The sequence below is a fragment of the Impatiens glandulifera genome, unplaced genomic scaffold (genome assembly GCF_907164915.1).
Source record: "Impatiens glandulifera unplaced genomic scaffold, dImpGla2.1, whole genome shotgun sequence".
Lineage (NCBI taxonomy): Eukaryota > Viridiplantae > Streptophyta > Magnoliopsida > Ericales > Balsaminaceae > Impatiens > Impatiens glandulifera.
In genome coordinates, this window is record NW_025919167.1 from 1 (window position 1) to 16,599 (window position 16,599).

Consider the following 16,599-nt stretch of genomic DNA (forward strand, 5'->3'; position numbering starts at 1 on the left):
AAGAAAAAAAATTAATTATTTTTTCAATGAATCAAATTACAAACGTTATTCTCTTTCAAATTTTTCATTTTTCTCATTTGTTAAACATGCTAAAAAAATGGTGACACTCTTAGCACTACACGTGGTTAAACATGCATCACTATCCGTCATTACTAAACATCTATAAACTACTTTCCTAGTGCGTGTAACTCACCTTCCTATCATTTATTATGCTTAAACATTTATTCATTTTTATTAGAACTTGATTTTTTATTAATGATTTAGATAAGATTTATTAGGATTTTATTGAAGTGGTTATTTAATTTTTTAAAATTATTTAAAAGTGAATTGTTGGAATAAAAGTACATTAGGAGTAATGTAAATATAAAGTGGAATATTTTTTTATTATGATATAATTGATAATTAAATAGATCAGATAATAAATTATTTGATGATTTTCATTTAAATTATGACAATGGTGTTGATGAATGGTTATTTGAATTAATATTAATATTTATTTTAAAATAATCTTATATTATTAATTAAATTATTCAAATCATAACTATAAATATTGAAGATAAAAATGTTGAAGTAGTAGTAAGGCAATACCACCTACCTTAATATATATGAAAAAAAAATGATATATCTTTTGTTATTTCTGCTTTATTCATTTACATCTATAATTTCAATTTGTTAAATTGAATAAAAACTTACTTTTAAATGTATATACATTAACATGATATTTAAAGCATCTACTCACCCCACTTTAATAATTTAATATAAGAAAACACAAAACTCCACCGATAACTAAAAAGATTAAAGTTCACGGATTCGATTATCACTTAAAACACTTTAAACATAAGTAAAAATATCAAAGTTGTGGTATGTAATGCTAGCTTTCTACATTGAAAAATGCAAACTCGATTAAATTGAGTCGATAAGTCTTTATTCTGATTATTTTGTGATATTGGATCATTTGAAAAAGAACGATAGACAGTGATCGAGATTGACCGATGTATTTACTCTACAACGCTATTATTATGACGATAAAGAAAGTCTCGTCAATAAAAATCGGTAGAGGTGCTTTATGAGCTAATTGATTTTATTGAATATTTTCAAACTTGAGATGTTTAATTATGATTAAACTTGGAAGAAGAAAAACAAATAAAGCTTTTGTGTTCTATCCTTGTATGTTCACTCTGTACCTCAAAGAAACAAACAATTTCTTCTCCCATTGTAGAAGAAGGTCATGGCTTATTTCATACTTTTTTTTAAAAAAAAAAAATGGGATTTTTTGTATAATCTTTTTTTAATGAAAAAAATAAGTTATTTGGGTTTTAATGGGTTAAATTACTATAATATTATTTTAAATAAAGTAAAGATATTTTAATTAATAAAATTAGTGATTTAATAGTTAGAATAATATTAACGTGATTAAAACAAATTTATAAATAATTGAATAAAATCTAAAAAACAAAACCCAAAAGAACTCAAATCGAACACTAGCTCTTTCAGAAATAATACAAATCTTTATATATATATATATATATATATATATATATAAATTTATTTATTTATTGAATTTAGAAAGTTAGAATTATTTATACATTTTTTATATTATTTCATCTTATTACTTTTTATCTCTTATATACACGGTTAGCCAACCTACTCCGGATAAATTATTATGTTTTTTAACATAAAAATGGGTAGTTTAATGATTTATGATAAAAAAATTATATTTTTTTTATTTGATTATGAGTTTTAATTTCAATAAAAATTGTTTGTTTAATAATTTGAAATAATTTTTTTTATTATTTTTCAGGCTTTTTAAACGAGGCAGCCCAATTCTGGTAGTGCTCGACACAATACTTGCTACTAGACTACCCAATTCACTTGGATTCAAATATATTCAAGTTAAAATGCTTAATCTCTTTCTTTCCTTTTTTTTCTTCTTAAAATCAAATACCATTATTAATTTATTATTTATTGGATAACAAGTGTTATTTAGGAGTATTAACTAGGGCCGTCAATTTTCTAGACACGCACAAGAAAATACGATTCGGACCGAATACGAAAAAATCAAGTTAGGATCATGTATTTTTTTTGTTCGGGTCATAATCAGGTCGACCTGTTTAACCTGATTAATAAACATGTTAAAATCGGGTTGACCTGACATAATCCAAATTAGACCCGATAACTCGTTTATAAGTTTTTTTTGTTGAGTTTTGTGTTATTTTTTCTTATTCACCCACTCATTTTCTTTTGTAAATTTTTCCTATAAGTGAATTTGTAATTAAATTTCATTTTTAGTTTATATGGATGTCATTTTAATTTGGTTTGAGTTGAGTTAGTTAAATCGGGTTAAACGGGTCAAACGAGTCAGGTACAGGTCAATCACAAATAAACAAATCAGGTTCATGTTAGAGATTTTGACCCAAATTATTAAACATGTCAGATTTAGGTTAAAATCGTTCCACTCATTAACTCGTTAACCTGAGAATCCGAATTCTCCACCTTAATAAGTTGCCACCCTATTATTAACTATAACCAACATTCAATGTGGGTAACATAATGTGGGATATAGCCTATAAGTTGAAAAGCCCATTAATAGGAATCCAAAAGTACTTATATGCTAAACTTTAAACAGACCCATATTATCATAGTTTAATCATCAACGGCCTTTTTTTGCTACCATACAAACAAATAATTTCTAAATATTTTTCAGTTATAAATTCTAAATAACTTCCCATCTTTCATATTAATAAGATAAACTTCATTTTGTTTCTTGTTAAAGTTTTCAAAGTCAATTTAGTTACTCAATCGAATCAAAATTAAAGTTGTATCGTTTTTGGTAAAGTAGTAAAATCGCGAGTTAACGTGAAATTGTTAAAATTTATTTTATAAATTATTATTATTATTAATTATTATTTATTTCCATTATTTTTTAAAATATATAATTAAGTATAAAATTAATTAAAAATTAATAATAATTAAATTTTATTATAAGAAAATTATATTTACTTAGTCATATTAATTCATATATTTTAATACATAATATTGTTTTAATTTATAAATATAAATTCAATTTTAAAATAATAAAATAGAAAAACTAGTAAAATCTTAAATTTGTATTATTTACAACTTTATTTAAAACATCTCTTCTAGAAACATAAAAAGGTTGAGATTTTAAAATTCATTTGAAATTTTAATAACATTGTCTTCAATTAAGTCTAGTCCATAAAGAGTTTGTTTTTTTGCTTTAAATAATTTATTTTTATTTTTGTCTTTTATTTTTAAATGGTATATATGTATGTGTATATTAAAAATAATAATAATTGTTTAAGCACATTGTAATAAAGAATGACATAAAATAAAAAAAATATAGCAAGACGGATCTATGTTATGACTTTAGTGGACTGAAGTTCACCCCGAGAAAAAAAATTATGCGATAGAAGTTTTATCCATAATTTTTTTGTTATTTTTGTAAGTATACCCCAACTCAAATTTCTAAATTCACATTCTTTCGAAACGAATTTCAAGATATAATAATTCCTTATATATATAAAAAGTGAAAAGTCATATTAATTTCGAAATATATGGGTGACTTTTTCGAATTTTTATTTTTGTCTTATAATTATATTTTCATAAATATATTTCAAACATTACATAAACCCAATTAAAATTATACATCTTATTAACTTATCCAAGCAAGGTTTAGACTTATTTGGTGAGGATTACGAATATGACAACGGACACTTGAAAGAAGGGAAGCCAGATGAGAGTCGCCGTTCATCTTCTGCTTCGTCATCAGCTACATCTTCGTCATCTTCTTCGGCGTCTTCGTCCAATCGACTCATTGATACTAATACATATTGAAAAATAGGACACTTTCTAATGAAATTATCGTTGTTATGTAAATTTATTGATGATAATGGGTACTCTACCTGTCGGGTTGTGAAATACTCATCCTGAGATTTATGTTTTACTGCCTGATTTAATCTTGACAGGTATCTATATTTTTATCACAATCCACGATTCACTATGTGCGCGGTCCCGATCTTGAAGAAACATAGCATATCTTATTACTTATCTACTCTACTTTAGTAGAAGTTAAAAGATAACAATTGTATTCTTCCTATATATAATTCAAGAAAAAATGAAAACTAAAATAACATTTTCTTTCCAGCCTTTCAATCAATCGATACGACCTCAAAAAGCAACTTTTGCTAAAACTCACGCAGTTTCTTGAAAAGTTTTTTGAAAATTGGCATCATGCTCTCGAAGTGTGAGGTCCTGGAGTGAACTACTCATTGATATGTTGCCCCCAACCCAAATATGAAAATAAAGAGTAAGAAATAACATTTTATTATTAAAATAAAAATTAAAAGTTAATAACAAGGACTCTAGAAACATAAATAATTTTATTGAAAATATTAAAAAAATAAAGTTATAGTGAAATGTGGTTAAGGGCAAAATATATAATATATTTATTATTATTTTTGTCATGATTGAAATGTGTATTAAGTCTTATCAAATATATATTTTATTTTAATATTAATATAATCGGGTATCAAGTTTCAGGTTTGAATTTTGCACATTTCTTATCCCGACCCTAATCGGGTACATTCTCCCCTCTCCATACATGATTACGATTCCGAACCCAATTTAAAATAGTCTTATACATCTAATCGCGTCTTAAATCCAATTTTAGACTAAATGTATGAACAAATCTATGATTTAATGATAAGTCGTATGTGATCAAAAGAGGTTGAATCGACGACTCACATAATTTTTCATTATTATAGGGTCGCTAGTATATAAAGTCTTTTATGAGGTACGACTATGATTTCTAAGTGATTTCGTGTTTTGGGGTAGTTGTTAGAAAATTTTAGATTAATGCGGTTGATATAATTAGTGAACCAGACAATTCTGAATTGAAGGAAACGTATATCCGCCAAACAACAAGTTCTCAGAATCTTTAGTGAACTATCTAATTATAAAGAAATTGTCGAACCTCGTTCGATGCGTATTATTATTTTTCAACAAACTTCATGAACATAAAGCAAAATAAAATGTAAAATTAGCAAAGTCAGAAGAAAAAAATAATCAACACTAAAATGAAAGTGAACTAAGCTTTAAGTCAATAAGTTATGACATATTAATACATATAGAAAAATATCTTATTTTAAGTAAGAATAATAAGAAAATTAAGTGAAAAAGAAGACAAGATCTCCAATTTATTTATTTCATATTCAAACTTATAAATAATCTCTCATTCTCTCCACCACACAATCACAATCAACCCCAAACTTTATCATCCAACTCTTCATGGAAAGTATAAACCTGTCACATATAACAAAATAATATTATTAAAATTCAAATAAATATTAATTTAACAAGAGACTAGGTTAATAATTAATTATCAATCTTACTTCCACACTTGAATCGGCGTGGAACAGCTCGGCCACAGTCTCTTAAGATCTTCGACACCTTCTTGACATCGAGAAGAGCCGCTAACTTAGCATCGATGGCGGGGCAAGCACATTCATAATGACCGGTTCTTATGACCCTACAACAAGCGGCAGAAGGAGGTTTCCCAAAAATCATTTCCTTACAATTGTCAATGCCTTGTTGTCTCTCACGAGAGCACTGACTTGGAGTTGGGCGCTGAGCTGAGACCGGGATCGATACAATTATCATCAAAACTATGCCCATGGCTAGAACTGGTCCGAACCGGCCATAGCCCATTTCTTGGATTGATTGATAATAATGTGTTATATTTCCTTTTGGTTGGATGAATATGAGGTTGTTTTTGGTTGGAACAAATTGGTCTTAAATTTATAGGGAAGGACTGACTAGTGTTTTATTGACTTTTGGCACGTGTTTAAAAAAAAAAAGACTTTGACAAGTGGGTTGTGGGCTTGGGTTGCTTCTTACGTGGTTCCTTTTATATATAAAAAAATAATTAGTTGGTTTATAAACATATTTTAATTTTAGTTTAAAAAAATTATGTAAGTTATAACATTACTATAAATAATTTAAGCTACTAAATTATTAAAAGACTATAAACGACTTAATTTGTTGACTTTTTTTATTTCAATTTATTTTGAGAAAGTGTTTTACAAACTACCCAAAATATAATATTTGATTTCAGATTCATGAAAGAAAAAAAATTTGAGATAAACTGAAACTTTTATTTATAGTTTTTTTTTATCTAAATCTAAATCATAATCATATTCACAAATATTTTTAAATAGGATTAGAAACATTAAAAACAATTGTAACAAAACTCAGACATAGCATTAAAAAAATATCAGAATCATCCTATAATCGGTAATATATGAATTTACTCAGTGAAAACATATTAAATATTTTATTCATAAACAATCTTAATAATATTTTTTTGGTTAAAAGTAAATTGTTATTGTATATAGATCAATAATGTTGAAAACCAATTAAAAAGAATCTAAGACTGAAAGAAATTAAAACAATTTTGATCTAGATTCAATGAAACACACTAATTGATTTCACATATGTCCCGACAATGACTAAATAATTAGTGGATGGTGGGTGTACTTTTTCTTTTTCATTTATTAGTGGTGTCAGACATGACTATGAAATGAATAAAACGTGAATTGTTTTTGATCTCGTAATTTATATTTAAAAGATATTTAATTATAATTATAAAATTATTGTTTTTAAACCATATAAGGTATTTTAATATTGAAATTAATAAATTCAATTATGTGATTTATGAAAATCAGTGGAATAATGTTTAATTAGGTCGAGATTATTTAAAAAATTCTAACTGAAATAATTTTTTTTAATTTATTTAAAAAATGTTGATTGAATTCTCTTTTTTAACCTAAAAAAAATAAAAAAAAATCTTATCATTTTGAAGTCCTGCATTCGAGCCCGTCAGACGGTAAAGTTTGCGTAAATAATCAAGTGTGTTTGTGAGTTATATGTTTAACCCGTTATGATTAGTCGTACTCTAATGGAGAAGCGAGAACCAAGTGTTCTAAAAAGTTATACATTGATTGGCGATAATTTTGAAAAAGTGTTTTTATTTTGTTAAAAAGTTTAAAATGTATTAAAATTTTAATATTTTGGACAATAAATTAAGTAACATGACCGATAAAAGAATAATGAAATGATGTTTAATTGTGGTTAAACTAAAAAAAAAATAATATAAATGACCTTACTCGTTTTGATCAAAATATATATATATATATATATATATATATATATATATATATATATATATATATATATATATATATATTTTAAATTTAGAATTATTTTTTACAGTTTTCATATTACTCATCTTCTCACTTTTTATCTCTTATACACTATACTTGTAAATAGACTCCCCATTTCATTGGGATTCAAATATATTCCACTTAATAATGGTTGATCTCTTTTTTTCACCTTTTCTTAAAATCAAATAACATTATTAATTTATTTTGTGTTCTTCGGTAGCATTAACTATAATTTAAATATTTAATAAGATGTTTCTGGTTGATTTTTACAAATGATAAAAATCATTTAAATAAAATTATAAAACATTAAATGAAAAATAATAATAATAAATATAATTAAAATATAATCACATTGTCCAATATAAATGTCCAATATGTTATCGAACTCGTAGATACTCAAGAAAAATAATTAACTTTACGACCGACTCTACCCGATTTTAGAACAAATTTCAGAATGCGCCATACACAAATACAAAAACCACTAATAGTAACCAAAAATAGAAACCGTATGTTCCGCAGTTGATATTAAAGGGGTTAATACTAACAACTTTAAAAATCGTTGATATAAAGGGGGTCAATGGTTGATATTTCATGTTTGAGCAATGCCTACGGAGCCTCCATCGAGAGATATCAACTTCTTTTTGAGCTATTTTATTACTCAATATTAACTTTTTTTTTCTCGGTTTTTACCGTTGATATTTACTTCTTTTTTTACTAGTGATAATAATAATATTATAAATGATACATATCGGATGATCATTAAATGTTAGACAATTTATCTCCTATAAACTAATATACCAAAAAAATAATTAAAATGGTAATTAAAATATATGTATGTTTGTTCTATGAACCACCTAAATCTATAAGTAACTACCTAAATATTCCAACATTCCTGATAAACAGTAATAATATTTCACAGAAATACTTCACAATATACGAATCATACTTAATAGACTATTATAATCCACTTGTATCATAATTTTTTATTATTGAGAAATAAAACTTATATCATGTCTTGACTGTGAACCTTGTATACTAATTTAAGATTAAAAAAAAAAAAAAAAAGTGACTTTAACATTAAATAATGGGCCATAACTTAAGTATGGGATGGGTCACAATTTATTCAAAATAATGCGGGATATAGCCTATAAGATGAAAGGCCCGTTTATTAAGAATCCAAAGTCCTTATATGCTAAACTTTTAACAGGCCATATTATTATAGTAATTACACTGGCCTTTTTTGCTACCAGCGTAACCATAATTTTTAAGCAAATTTGATTTTTATAAGTATTTTTTAAAAAATATATATATATATATATATAATATAATAAAATATTAAATATTTATATTTTATTAAATTAGTACACATTTTAATATTTAATATATTTTAAATAATTATAATATAAAAATAATAATATTTTGTATTTTTAATTAAATAAATAAAGTTAAAAAAACATATTAAAAATTAATTAATTATATTTAATAAAAAAACTTAATAATTATATAAAATAAAATAAGTAAAATAAATAAAATAAGAAAAATAAATATATAAAAATAATAAGGATAAATAAGTAATTTTGGAGTTAATTGAGGAGTAAGGGTCGAGTTTGGGAATTTTGGAGTTAATTATTTTTTGAATACATAATATTTTTTTAATTTATAAATATAAATTCATTTTTTTTGTAATAGTAAAATAAAATAACTAATAAAATTTTAAATTTGCATTATTTCCAACTTTATTTAAATCATCTCTCCTAAACATAAAAGGTTGATATTCTAAAAGTAATTGTAAATTTTAATAACCGAGTCTAGTTTATAAAGAGTTTTTTCCTTGTTTTTATTTTTGTCTTTTATTTTTTATAGGATATATATTAAAAATAATAATAATAGTTTAACTACCATAATAAAAAAAATATCAACATTACCCAATAAGTTATATAAGGGAGTAGTTTCATTCATAACCTTTTGTTATTTTTGTAAACCCATTGAACTCAAATTTCTAAATTCGTCCATACTCGAGAAATATTTTACATACATTTTGAGTCTAATCTCAAGATATAATATTTGTCGTATTAATCTCGACATACATGGGTGACTTTTTTTCAAGTTTTTATTTTTGTCTTATAATTATATATTCATAAATATATTTCAAAAATACCATAAACCCAATTAAGAAAATATAAATTTTATTAAATAATATTATTTTAGGTTAAATATGAATTTATTTATTATAAACTAAATATTTCAAGAAAGAAAACCCTCGTGCTAAAATTGTAATCTTTGTTTGTCTGAAGTATTGAGCAGAGAAGAAAGAGGGAGAGAGAGCTTGCGGAGATCGTTTTGGGTACTTGTTATTCAGGTGAACAAACGGGAATGAACTTATCCGAGCAAGGGTTAGACTTATTTGGTGAAGATTACGAAGATGATGATGGACAAGTTAAAGAAGAAGGGAACCCAGATGAGAGTCGCCGATCCTCTTCTGCTTCTTCATCAGCTGCATCTTCATCATCTTCATCGGCGTCTTCGTCCAATCGAAGCAATAGCAGTGGAGACAGCGGAAGTGGTAGCGGTAGTGGAAGCGGAAGCGCCAGTGGTGGTGATGACGGCGGGGATGATGAGGATAATGGAGAAGTTAGGTCGAATCATTATATTGAAGACGATGGAAAAGATCTTTTTGGTTCTGATAATGAAGATTATGTCAAGACACCTGCTGTTAGTACTTACCCAGTTCCTGGTAATCACAAATTTGATTGTGGATCTTATAGTATTTGATTGCTGCTTGAATGGGTTTCAGTTTTTATGATAATTTGGGTCTTTGGGTTTTCATATCTGCCTCTTTTCAGAGCTTGGTTTCGGACAAATTGGAGTCTTTTTGTATGCTGTGAAAATTTCAACCAAATAAACAATCTTTATCGAATTCGATTCAGCAGAAAATGGATGATATACTTCTAGTTGTATATTTCTCTTCACTTGCAAATTTAAATATCAATTGACAAATGAATTAGAATTTCTCAACTAAGATACTTGCATATTTTGTGCATCTTATTCAAAGCCTAGATGAATTCAGTGTCATCCCATTCTACTGTGATTTTAAATTAAAAGTGCTGTGATATTTAAATGATGTTTTTCAATCATATTAACCTAGTCCCTTGCTAGTACTTATGTGATTTAATTTTATTTTATTTTCGATTTGGTTGATTAGCTTTGCCCCCAGTAGTCCGTGCTTCTATCGATCACCAGGCTACTAGAGGGGGTCGTGGGCGTGGACGCTGGCAGAATGATAGAGGAGCAGGTCTTCTTCCTAAACCTAGCGGGGCTTATTCTCAAAGAGGGGGCAGATATGGCTATAATCCAAGATATAATAGTGCTCGGCAAGATGAAAGATTTGTTTCAGAGTTGAGGCTTTCAAAAAGTGAAGAAACACTGGCAAGGAAAGGCATATCCCTTCAAGAGGTAAGAATAAATATATATATTTTTACAATAATTTTGTTGCTTCTAGTATCATGTTGATGATTTTAGAGCATTGAATATCTGATAATATTGTTTTGGTTGAAATGTGATGCAAAAGCCTAGTGAACTTGCTTTCTACAGTCGAGTGGAAAGTGGGGAAGTTTTTTTTGATGAGCGCAGCCTGGTGAGCCTGTCATATGTTGAATCAGTGAATCTTGTTTAATTTTTAGCTCACTTATTTTGTCCATCTGTTTCCAACATTAGAGGCTCTTTAATCGACTTACAGCAAATCCCATTGGAGTAGACTTGAATCAAGGCTTTGAAACTTTTATTGAGAAGAAAGGTAAGATTGTGCCGTTCTAAACTTATCTTCTATTGTTATTTGGTATATGAAGTTTTCATTTAAATTGTTATATTAGATTTGGGATCTCAAGGATTTGGCAACCTTCTTGCTGCCATTAGGAACAAGAATATCTCACTTCAGAACATGCACTTTGTGGTACGAGGAAAATTACATTACTACTTGCATTTTTTTATTTGTGCTGGAGTTACTTCACTGACTTGGTTTCCTTGGTTTGTCGCTTCTTCTTGCTCTTTTCTGCTGCAGACTTTCCGAAATAACCTCAACAAGGCATGTCTCTCCCCCTAACATTATTGTTTGTGTTTGTATGCATCTATAGCTATTATGCTTGTTTCTTATTTACTTTGAACTAACTAAAAATGAATTTAGATCATTTATATATTTCTAGTGAAGATATTAATATATATTAACTGCCCCATTTGCAAACACTTGTTGTTTCTGGATACATTTTCACACACATCAATGTTTGGAAACTAAATTGAGTCAGAGATAGAACTACTTGTATATCTTATTTTCAATGATGGTGGTTCATCTTGAAAGTAGAAATTGTTCCCACAGTTGCCTCTTGGATCAGGATTGAACTTTGAAAAAATGGCCTGTTCACAAATTCAAATATTATAATGGGTTTTAAAAACTTAATCTCGAGACACTTTAAACAAAGTTAGTTAGATTTCTGGCTTTCTACTTACTGCTGGATCCATGGTGTTATAAAATTGGTTTTGTACACACCCACATAGGAGATTTTTTTTCTTTTATTCATTTCATGTTCATGTGAAGGAAGATATGTTCTTTTTGAGCCAGATTCTTACCCTAACTATGTATGCATTGTAGGTTCCATACCTTGCTGGTGATGTGTTTTCACTTCAGTGTTTGTTACTTATCTTTGCTTTTCTGCAGATAATGGCTACTGCTTATATCAGGAACGAGCCTTGGGAAATGGGTGTTCACAAAAGAAATGGAGTTGTGTTTTTGGATGTGCATAAAATTACAGAGCAGCCAAAAAGTTCGCGTCAGGAACGATGGTATTATCCCACTAGGCTATATCTATTCAATGTTTAAGCATGATTATCACTTACTTTTCATCCTTGTGCATCAAACTGGAAAGCTTCCAAAAATTCTAGTGATTGTGGTGATACACCATGCAATATTTAAATGCATGGGACCACTTATTTTACATAGGTGCATCTATTCTCTCCTAATCCTTTTAATTCTTGCTAAAGAAAGGAACAGACAAGCGCTGATTCTTTGGATGTTCCTATTGATTTCTTTTGGCTGATGCAGGGTCATTTATTTTGTACATGGATTAAGAAGAGTTTGCTATTATTTTAGAAACGTGAGAATATATATATATATATATATATATTTATATATATATATATATTACTAAAGGTTTCTGAAGTTCAATTCCATATAATCTAAAAGGTCTAGACTTCTAGTGCTTGTTTGATCTTTTTTTCCCTTCAAAATGAACTGTTAATTTATTCTTTTTGGAAAAAAATATTGTTTGATGAAAAAAGCTGATTATTAAGGTTATTTGGGTCAAATGGCCAAATTTTATTAAATGTTTAAAGAATATAGTAATAGTATTTTGATATTTTATTTGATGATTTGATGATCACATATTAGTTTATTTGAATTTAATTCAAATAATCCACATCAAAACTTGGCCCTAATATCTTCCATCATTCTGTTCCATTTTTTTGTTAACCCAAACAGTTGCTACTGGGGATATGCTTTTGAATCCCTTGCCACAGATGATTCTAATAGAGGGCCTACCGCAGAAATACATCATATCAACGCCAATGTTGAGTTTTGTTCTGTTGTTAAGACCAAATTAGGACCTCATCGCATCCTAATGGGCGCTGAAATGGATTGTTGTGATTCACCTGATAATGGAAAAAGATTTTATATTGAACTTAAGACGAGCGCTGAGGTGATGAACAAAACCCCATTATATTTTTTCTTGTTATTTATCACTTATTGATTTTGATCTAATTTTGTCTGTTTTTCATACAGTTGGATCAATATAATGAGGAAAGATTTGAGAGAGAGAAATTGCTTAAGTTCTGGGTACATTTTCCCTTCTTGAACTGCTTATCAATATTCCCTTTATCTGTGTGTATGTGACATCATTTATTTTTTGTTTTCTTTATGTAAAGGTAAACCACACTTCATTCAAATATTTTTAGTACCGCAATTGATCTTCCATTTTAATATCTGTTTCCCATTCACACCTTAACTTCTGCTTAAAACCCTCCCAAATTTAGAGGTTTAGTGATTCAAAATAGTTTTCCTTTGTATCCCTATGTTTAGTATACGGATACTTTGAGAAGTAATAGATGCATCCAGGAAAGCCATTTGCTAGAAGGAAATCTCATATTTCTGTTATATTGCTGAAAGCTAGGTCTTTCTTTACCTAAGCACCGAGTCTTCATGTTCAGTATCAATATTTATTTCCATGGCTTGAGAGTATTTATTTTTGCTTTTCTTTGATATCTTTGTCTTGTTTTGAGAAGTAATTTTTTTTTCCATTTATAAGGTTTCTCATCTATATATTGCTATCATATTTTCAAAACTTAATTCTCCAATTAAAAAGGAGGGCAATTTGTGAAGGAGTGTGTTGTTTTGGTTTTCTAAATATTTCTTGCAATGTTTTACTGTAGTAAGTTTGTAATCTCTTTTGATTGAACTTAATGCATGATGTAAGATTTCTGATATTTCTGATCTACTTAATGCAGATTCAATCATTCTTAGCCGGAGTACCTTACATTATTATTGGATTTAGGTAATTTTTTCTATAAGCTAGACATTATTCTGGTGATTTGTGTTAGGTCTATGCTCTTACACAAGTCATATTAGATTGATTACTGGAAGAAAATATTTGTTGGGTTCTGTTTGTTTTCTTGGCATAAGTTATAATTTTTTTCCATACTTTTCTTCTTCATAATTTGATTCAAGACTATGATTATTACATATATCAGTACTATATGCAATAATTTATTACACTAGTGAAAATTAAAAAAAGAAACTAAATGAAGCCATTATTTGGTTTCTGTAGGAACGATGCAGGCGTGCTTGTGCGAACAGAAAGACTTAGAACCAAAGACATCACTCATAGAGTGAAGATGAAGGGATATTGGCAGGTGTGCTTTTGATTTACTATCAATTCTTTACTTCACAAACATGTGAATATTCCTTTCCAAATTTAGCTTATTCGCTTGCACAATATTAAAATTAACTAGAGCTTATCTTTTTAGGTGTTTCTTCATACGTTTTGTTGCCATTAATTGTCTAATTGGATTTTGTAGGGTGGAGCTTGCCTAGGTTTTGCTGATGAAGTTCTGTGCTGGCTGTATGGAACTGTTAAAGAGAGTGAGATATTGACTTAACCTTTTCTTTACCAATAAATAATTCCTATTGTATTCGCCAATTTAGAATTCCTCCCTTAAACTTACTTCAACTATGAGACTCTAAACCCCAAACAACAATTTCTAAGAAATTTATGGTGGAGAGTTTGAAAGCACAAGGTTTCTTTGAAATTGGCGAATACTTTGAGGCCTTCAATGTTTCTATTTGTTTATCAGATGTAAATTGGTGTTAACATGTATATAACTCATTATCTTCTTCATTGTTTGTCACCAGATGAAAACTACATTTTGCAGTTTGTCCATCCATTCACCCGCTTAGAACTCCTAACAACAAATTCATGTCCAGAGGAAATCACCAATCATGTCGAGCAATTATAGCCCACCGATTAAAAGAATCCCACTGGTTAGACAACTTAGATGTCAAGATTAAACATACATTTGTTGTTTTTTTTTGTATTTTTTATCTAAAACAATAGTTTCCATCTTTAGTGTTTTATATAGATCTTCGTGAAAGCAAACAAACAAGGCCTTTACCCTGCGATATATCTCTGGCCAGACTGTTTTCAAGAAAACTTCAAAATGCAGGCAGAAAAGAGGGCTGATGATGACTAACAACCTTAACAAGGAAAGGCACATCATAATTTTGTTGTTATTTTTGAAGATCAAACTTACCTTTGGAATTCTTGCCATGTAGCATATAATAAAGATTATAATACTTATGTTAATCTTAAAATTATTCTTGTATTTCTGAAAACCTGGACTAAATGGTCCGCGGTTGTGGGATGATTTCGATTCTATTTTTATTGTTTAACTTGCTTACATACTAGGGAAAACTAGGATTGAAGTCATTGTAATTTGCTTGAATTTGTTTACAAGTTCATGGATAATCTTTATTACTGTCATTGTAATAGACTTGTATGCTCTTTTATTGAAATTTCAGTAGCTAATATATTTGTCTTTCTACCTAAAAGAAAGAAACAATACTACAATTTGGATTTGATTTGTAAGCATATGTTGATGATAACTTGATTGGTTTAATATCTATATCAGGCTATATAAAGTAGATATATTGGAATGGATATAAAAGTTGGTTTATGTATATTATTGATTGTATGACAATTCATATGCACTACTTTTAAATAATTAGCAGGTTATTTTGATATTGAAATTACATGTTAGTTTTTATTTTAGTAAGCTACACAACTCTTCATAGTCAAGTCTCCAATGCAATTTACTTGAAGTTCTTAGTAAGAATTGAATCCCAAGATTTGGATATCAATATTTTTTGTCACTTAAGTTTTTTTTTATTTCTTTAATTAAGAAGTTAGGATGATCCATAATGTTATTTTTAGATACCAAAAAATCCATAAAAATTCACCTTTCATAAATCCAAGCTGATTGAATATATTGATTAGGTTAGTTTTTGGCAGATTTGAAAATAACAAACAGTGAGTGGGCAGATATTAGGCAGAAATTTATAATCTTTCTATATGTGCAAGTTATTTTATTTAGTGGTTCATGTCAAATTTGGAATATATATTTTCAAAATAAAACTTATTAAAATATAATATTTATGTGACTATGCAACTTTTTTTTTTAATAATTTTTAAATTATATAAAAATGTATTAAGAAGGGATGATAATTATAAATCGTTTTATTGTTTTTTTTATCTGAACAGTCCCGTTAAGGGCGGTTTTTCCTGAAAACGAATGAGGAGGTTAATTATGTCTCCGCCCCGATCCCACTCAAATTCTGTTCCGAACACTAACAAACATAATTAAATATATAACATTACTAATATATTTATTTATGGTTCATATTTTATAAGAATTTTAAGTTTATTTATTTTATAATAATATAAATTTACAATATATAATATTAAAATATTCGTTTATATATTTATTTTAAAGATTTTTTTTAACTTTTTAGATAATATGGTATAACAATTTCCTGCGGGGATTCCCCGAAATCTAACGGGCGGGAATGATAAAGAAAAATCTCTAAGATAGAATGGGACGGGAAGATAAATACAATTATGTCTCAATCCGCCTAATTGTCATCCCTAGATGTAGGGTTGGTCCTAGGGTAAGCTCGACAAGCCCAGCAAGCCACTCCCCAGGGGTTAGGGCAGACCATTTTATAAAAGAAAATAGGATTTTATTTAATTTTTTAATCTAA

The 16,599-nt window shown here is 27.9% G+C and overlaps 2 protein-coding genes across 3 annotated transcripts; one reads left to right on the forward strand and one right to left on the reverse strand.

Moving 5' to 3' along the window:
• Window positions 1–5,191: 5,191 nt before the first annotated feature.
• Window positions 5,192–5,781, reverse strand: LOC124917646. Its single transcript, XM_047458032.1, has 2 exons — window positions 5,412–5,781; window positions 5,192–5,322 (listed from the first exon to the last, which is right to left on the reverse strand). The coding sequence occupies exons 1-2, from the start codon at window positions 5,725–5,727 to the stop codon at window positions 5,306–5,308; spliced, it is 333 nt and encodes a 110-aa protein (XP_047313988.1). The 5' UTR covers window positions 5,728–5,781; the 3' UTR covers window positions 5,192–5,305.
• A 3,764-nt stretch (window positions 5,782–9,545) lies between these two features.
• Window positions 9,546–15,380, forward strand: LOC124917641 (NAD-capped RNA hydrolase DXO1-like). 2 transcript variants are annotated; one of them, XM_047458026.1, is made up of 14 exons: window positions 9,546–9,975; window positions 10,444–10,694; window positions 10,810–10,875; window positions 10,956–11,034; window positions 11,111–11,190; window positions 11,299–11,322; window positions 11,950–12,074; window positions 12,769–12,985; window positions 13,069–13,122; window positions 13,791–13,837; window positions 14,111–14,195; window positions 14,361–14,424; window positions 14,695–14,823; window positions 14,910–15,380. In XM_047458026.1, the coding sequence occupies exons 1-13, from the start codon at window positions 9,615–9,617 to the stop codon at window positions 14,796–14,798; spliced, it is 1,557 nt and encodes a 518-aa protein (XP_047313982.1). In that variant the 5' UTR covers window positions 9,546–9,614; the 3' UTR covers window positions 14,799–14,823; window positions 14,910–15,380. The 2 variants fall into 2 exon arrangements, with proteins under 2 accessions (XP_047313982.1, XP_047313983.1); XM_047458027.1 differs by having other exon boundaries at window positions 14,922–15,380.
• The last annotated feature ends 1,219 nt before the right edge of the window (window positions 15,381–16,599 follow it).

What these genes read in the sequence shown, in the direction of transcription:
- LOC124917646 (XM_047458032.1), bottom strand. Translation starts at nt 5,727, where the DNA reads ATGGGCTATGGCCGGTTCGGACCAGTTCTAGCCATGGGCATAGTTTTG.
- LOC124917641 (XM_047458026.1), top strand. Translation starts at nt 9,615, where the DNA reads ATGAACTTATCCGAGCAAGGGTTAGACTTATTTGGTGAAGATTACGAA. An exon ending in TTTTTGATGAGCGCAGCCTG is followed by an intron (nt 10,876 to 10,955) that starts GTGAGCCTGTCA and finishes TTCCAACATTAG; the next exon opens with AGGCTCTTTAATCGACTTAC. An exon ending in TCCGAAATAACCTCAACAAG is followed by an intron (nt 11,323 to 11,949) that starts GCATGTCTCTCC and finishes GCTTTTCTGCAG; the next exon opens with ATAATGGCTACTGCTTATAT.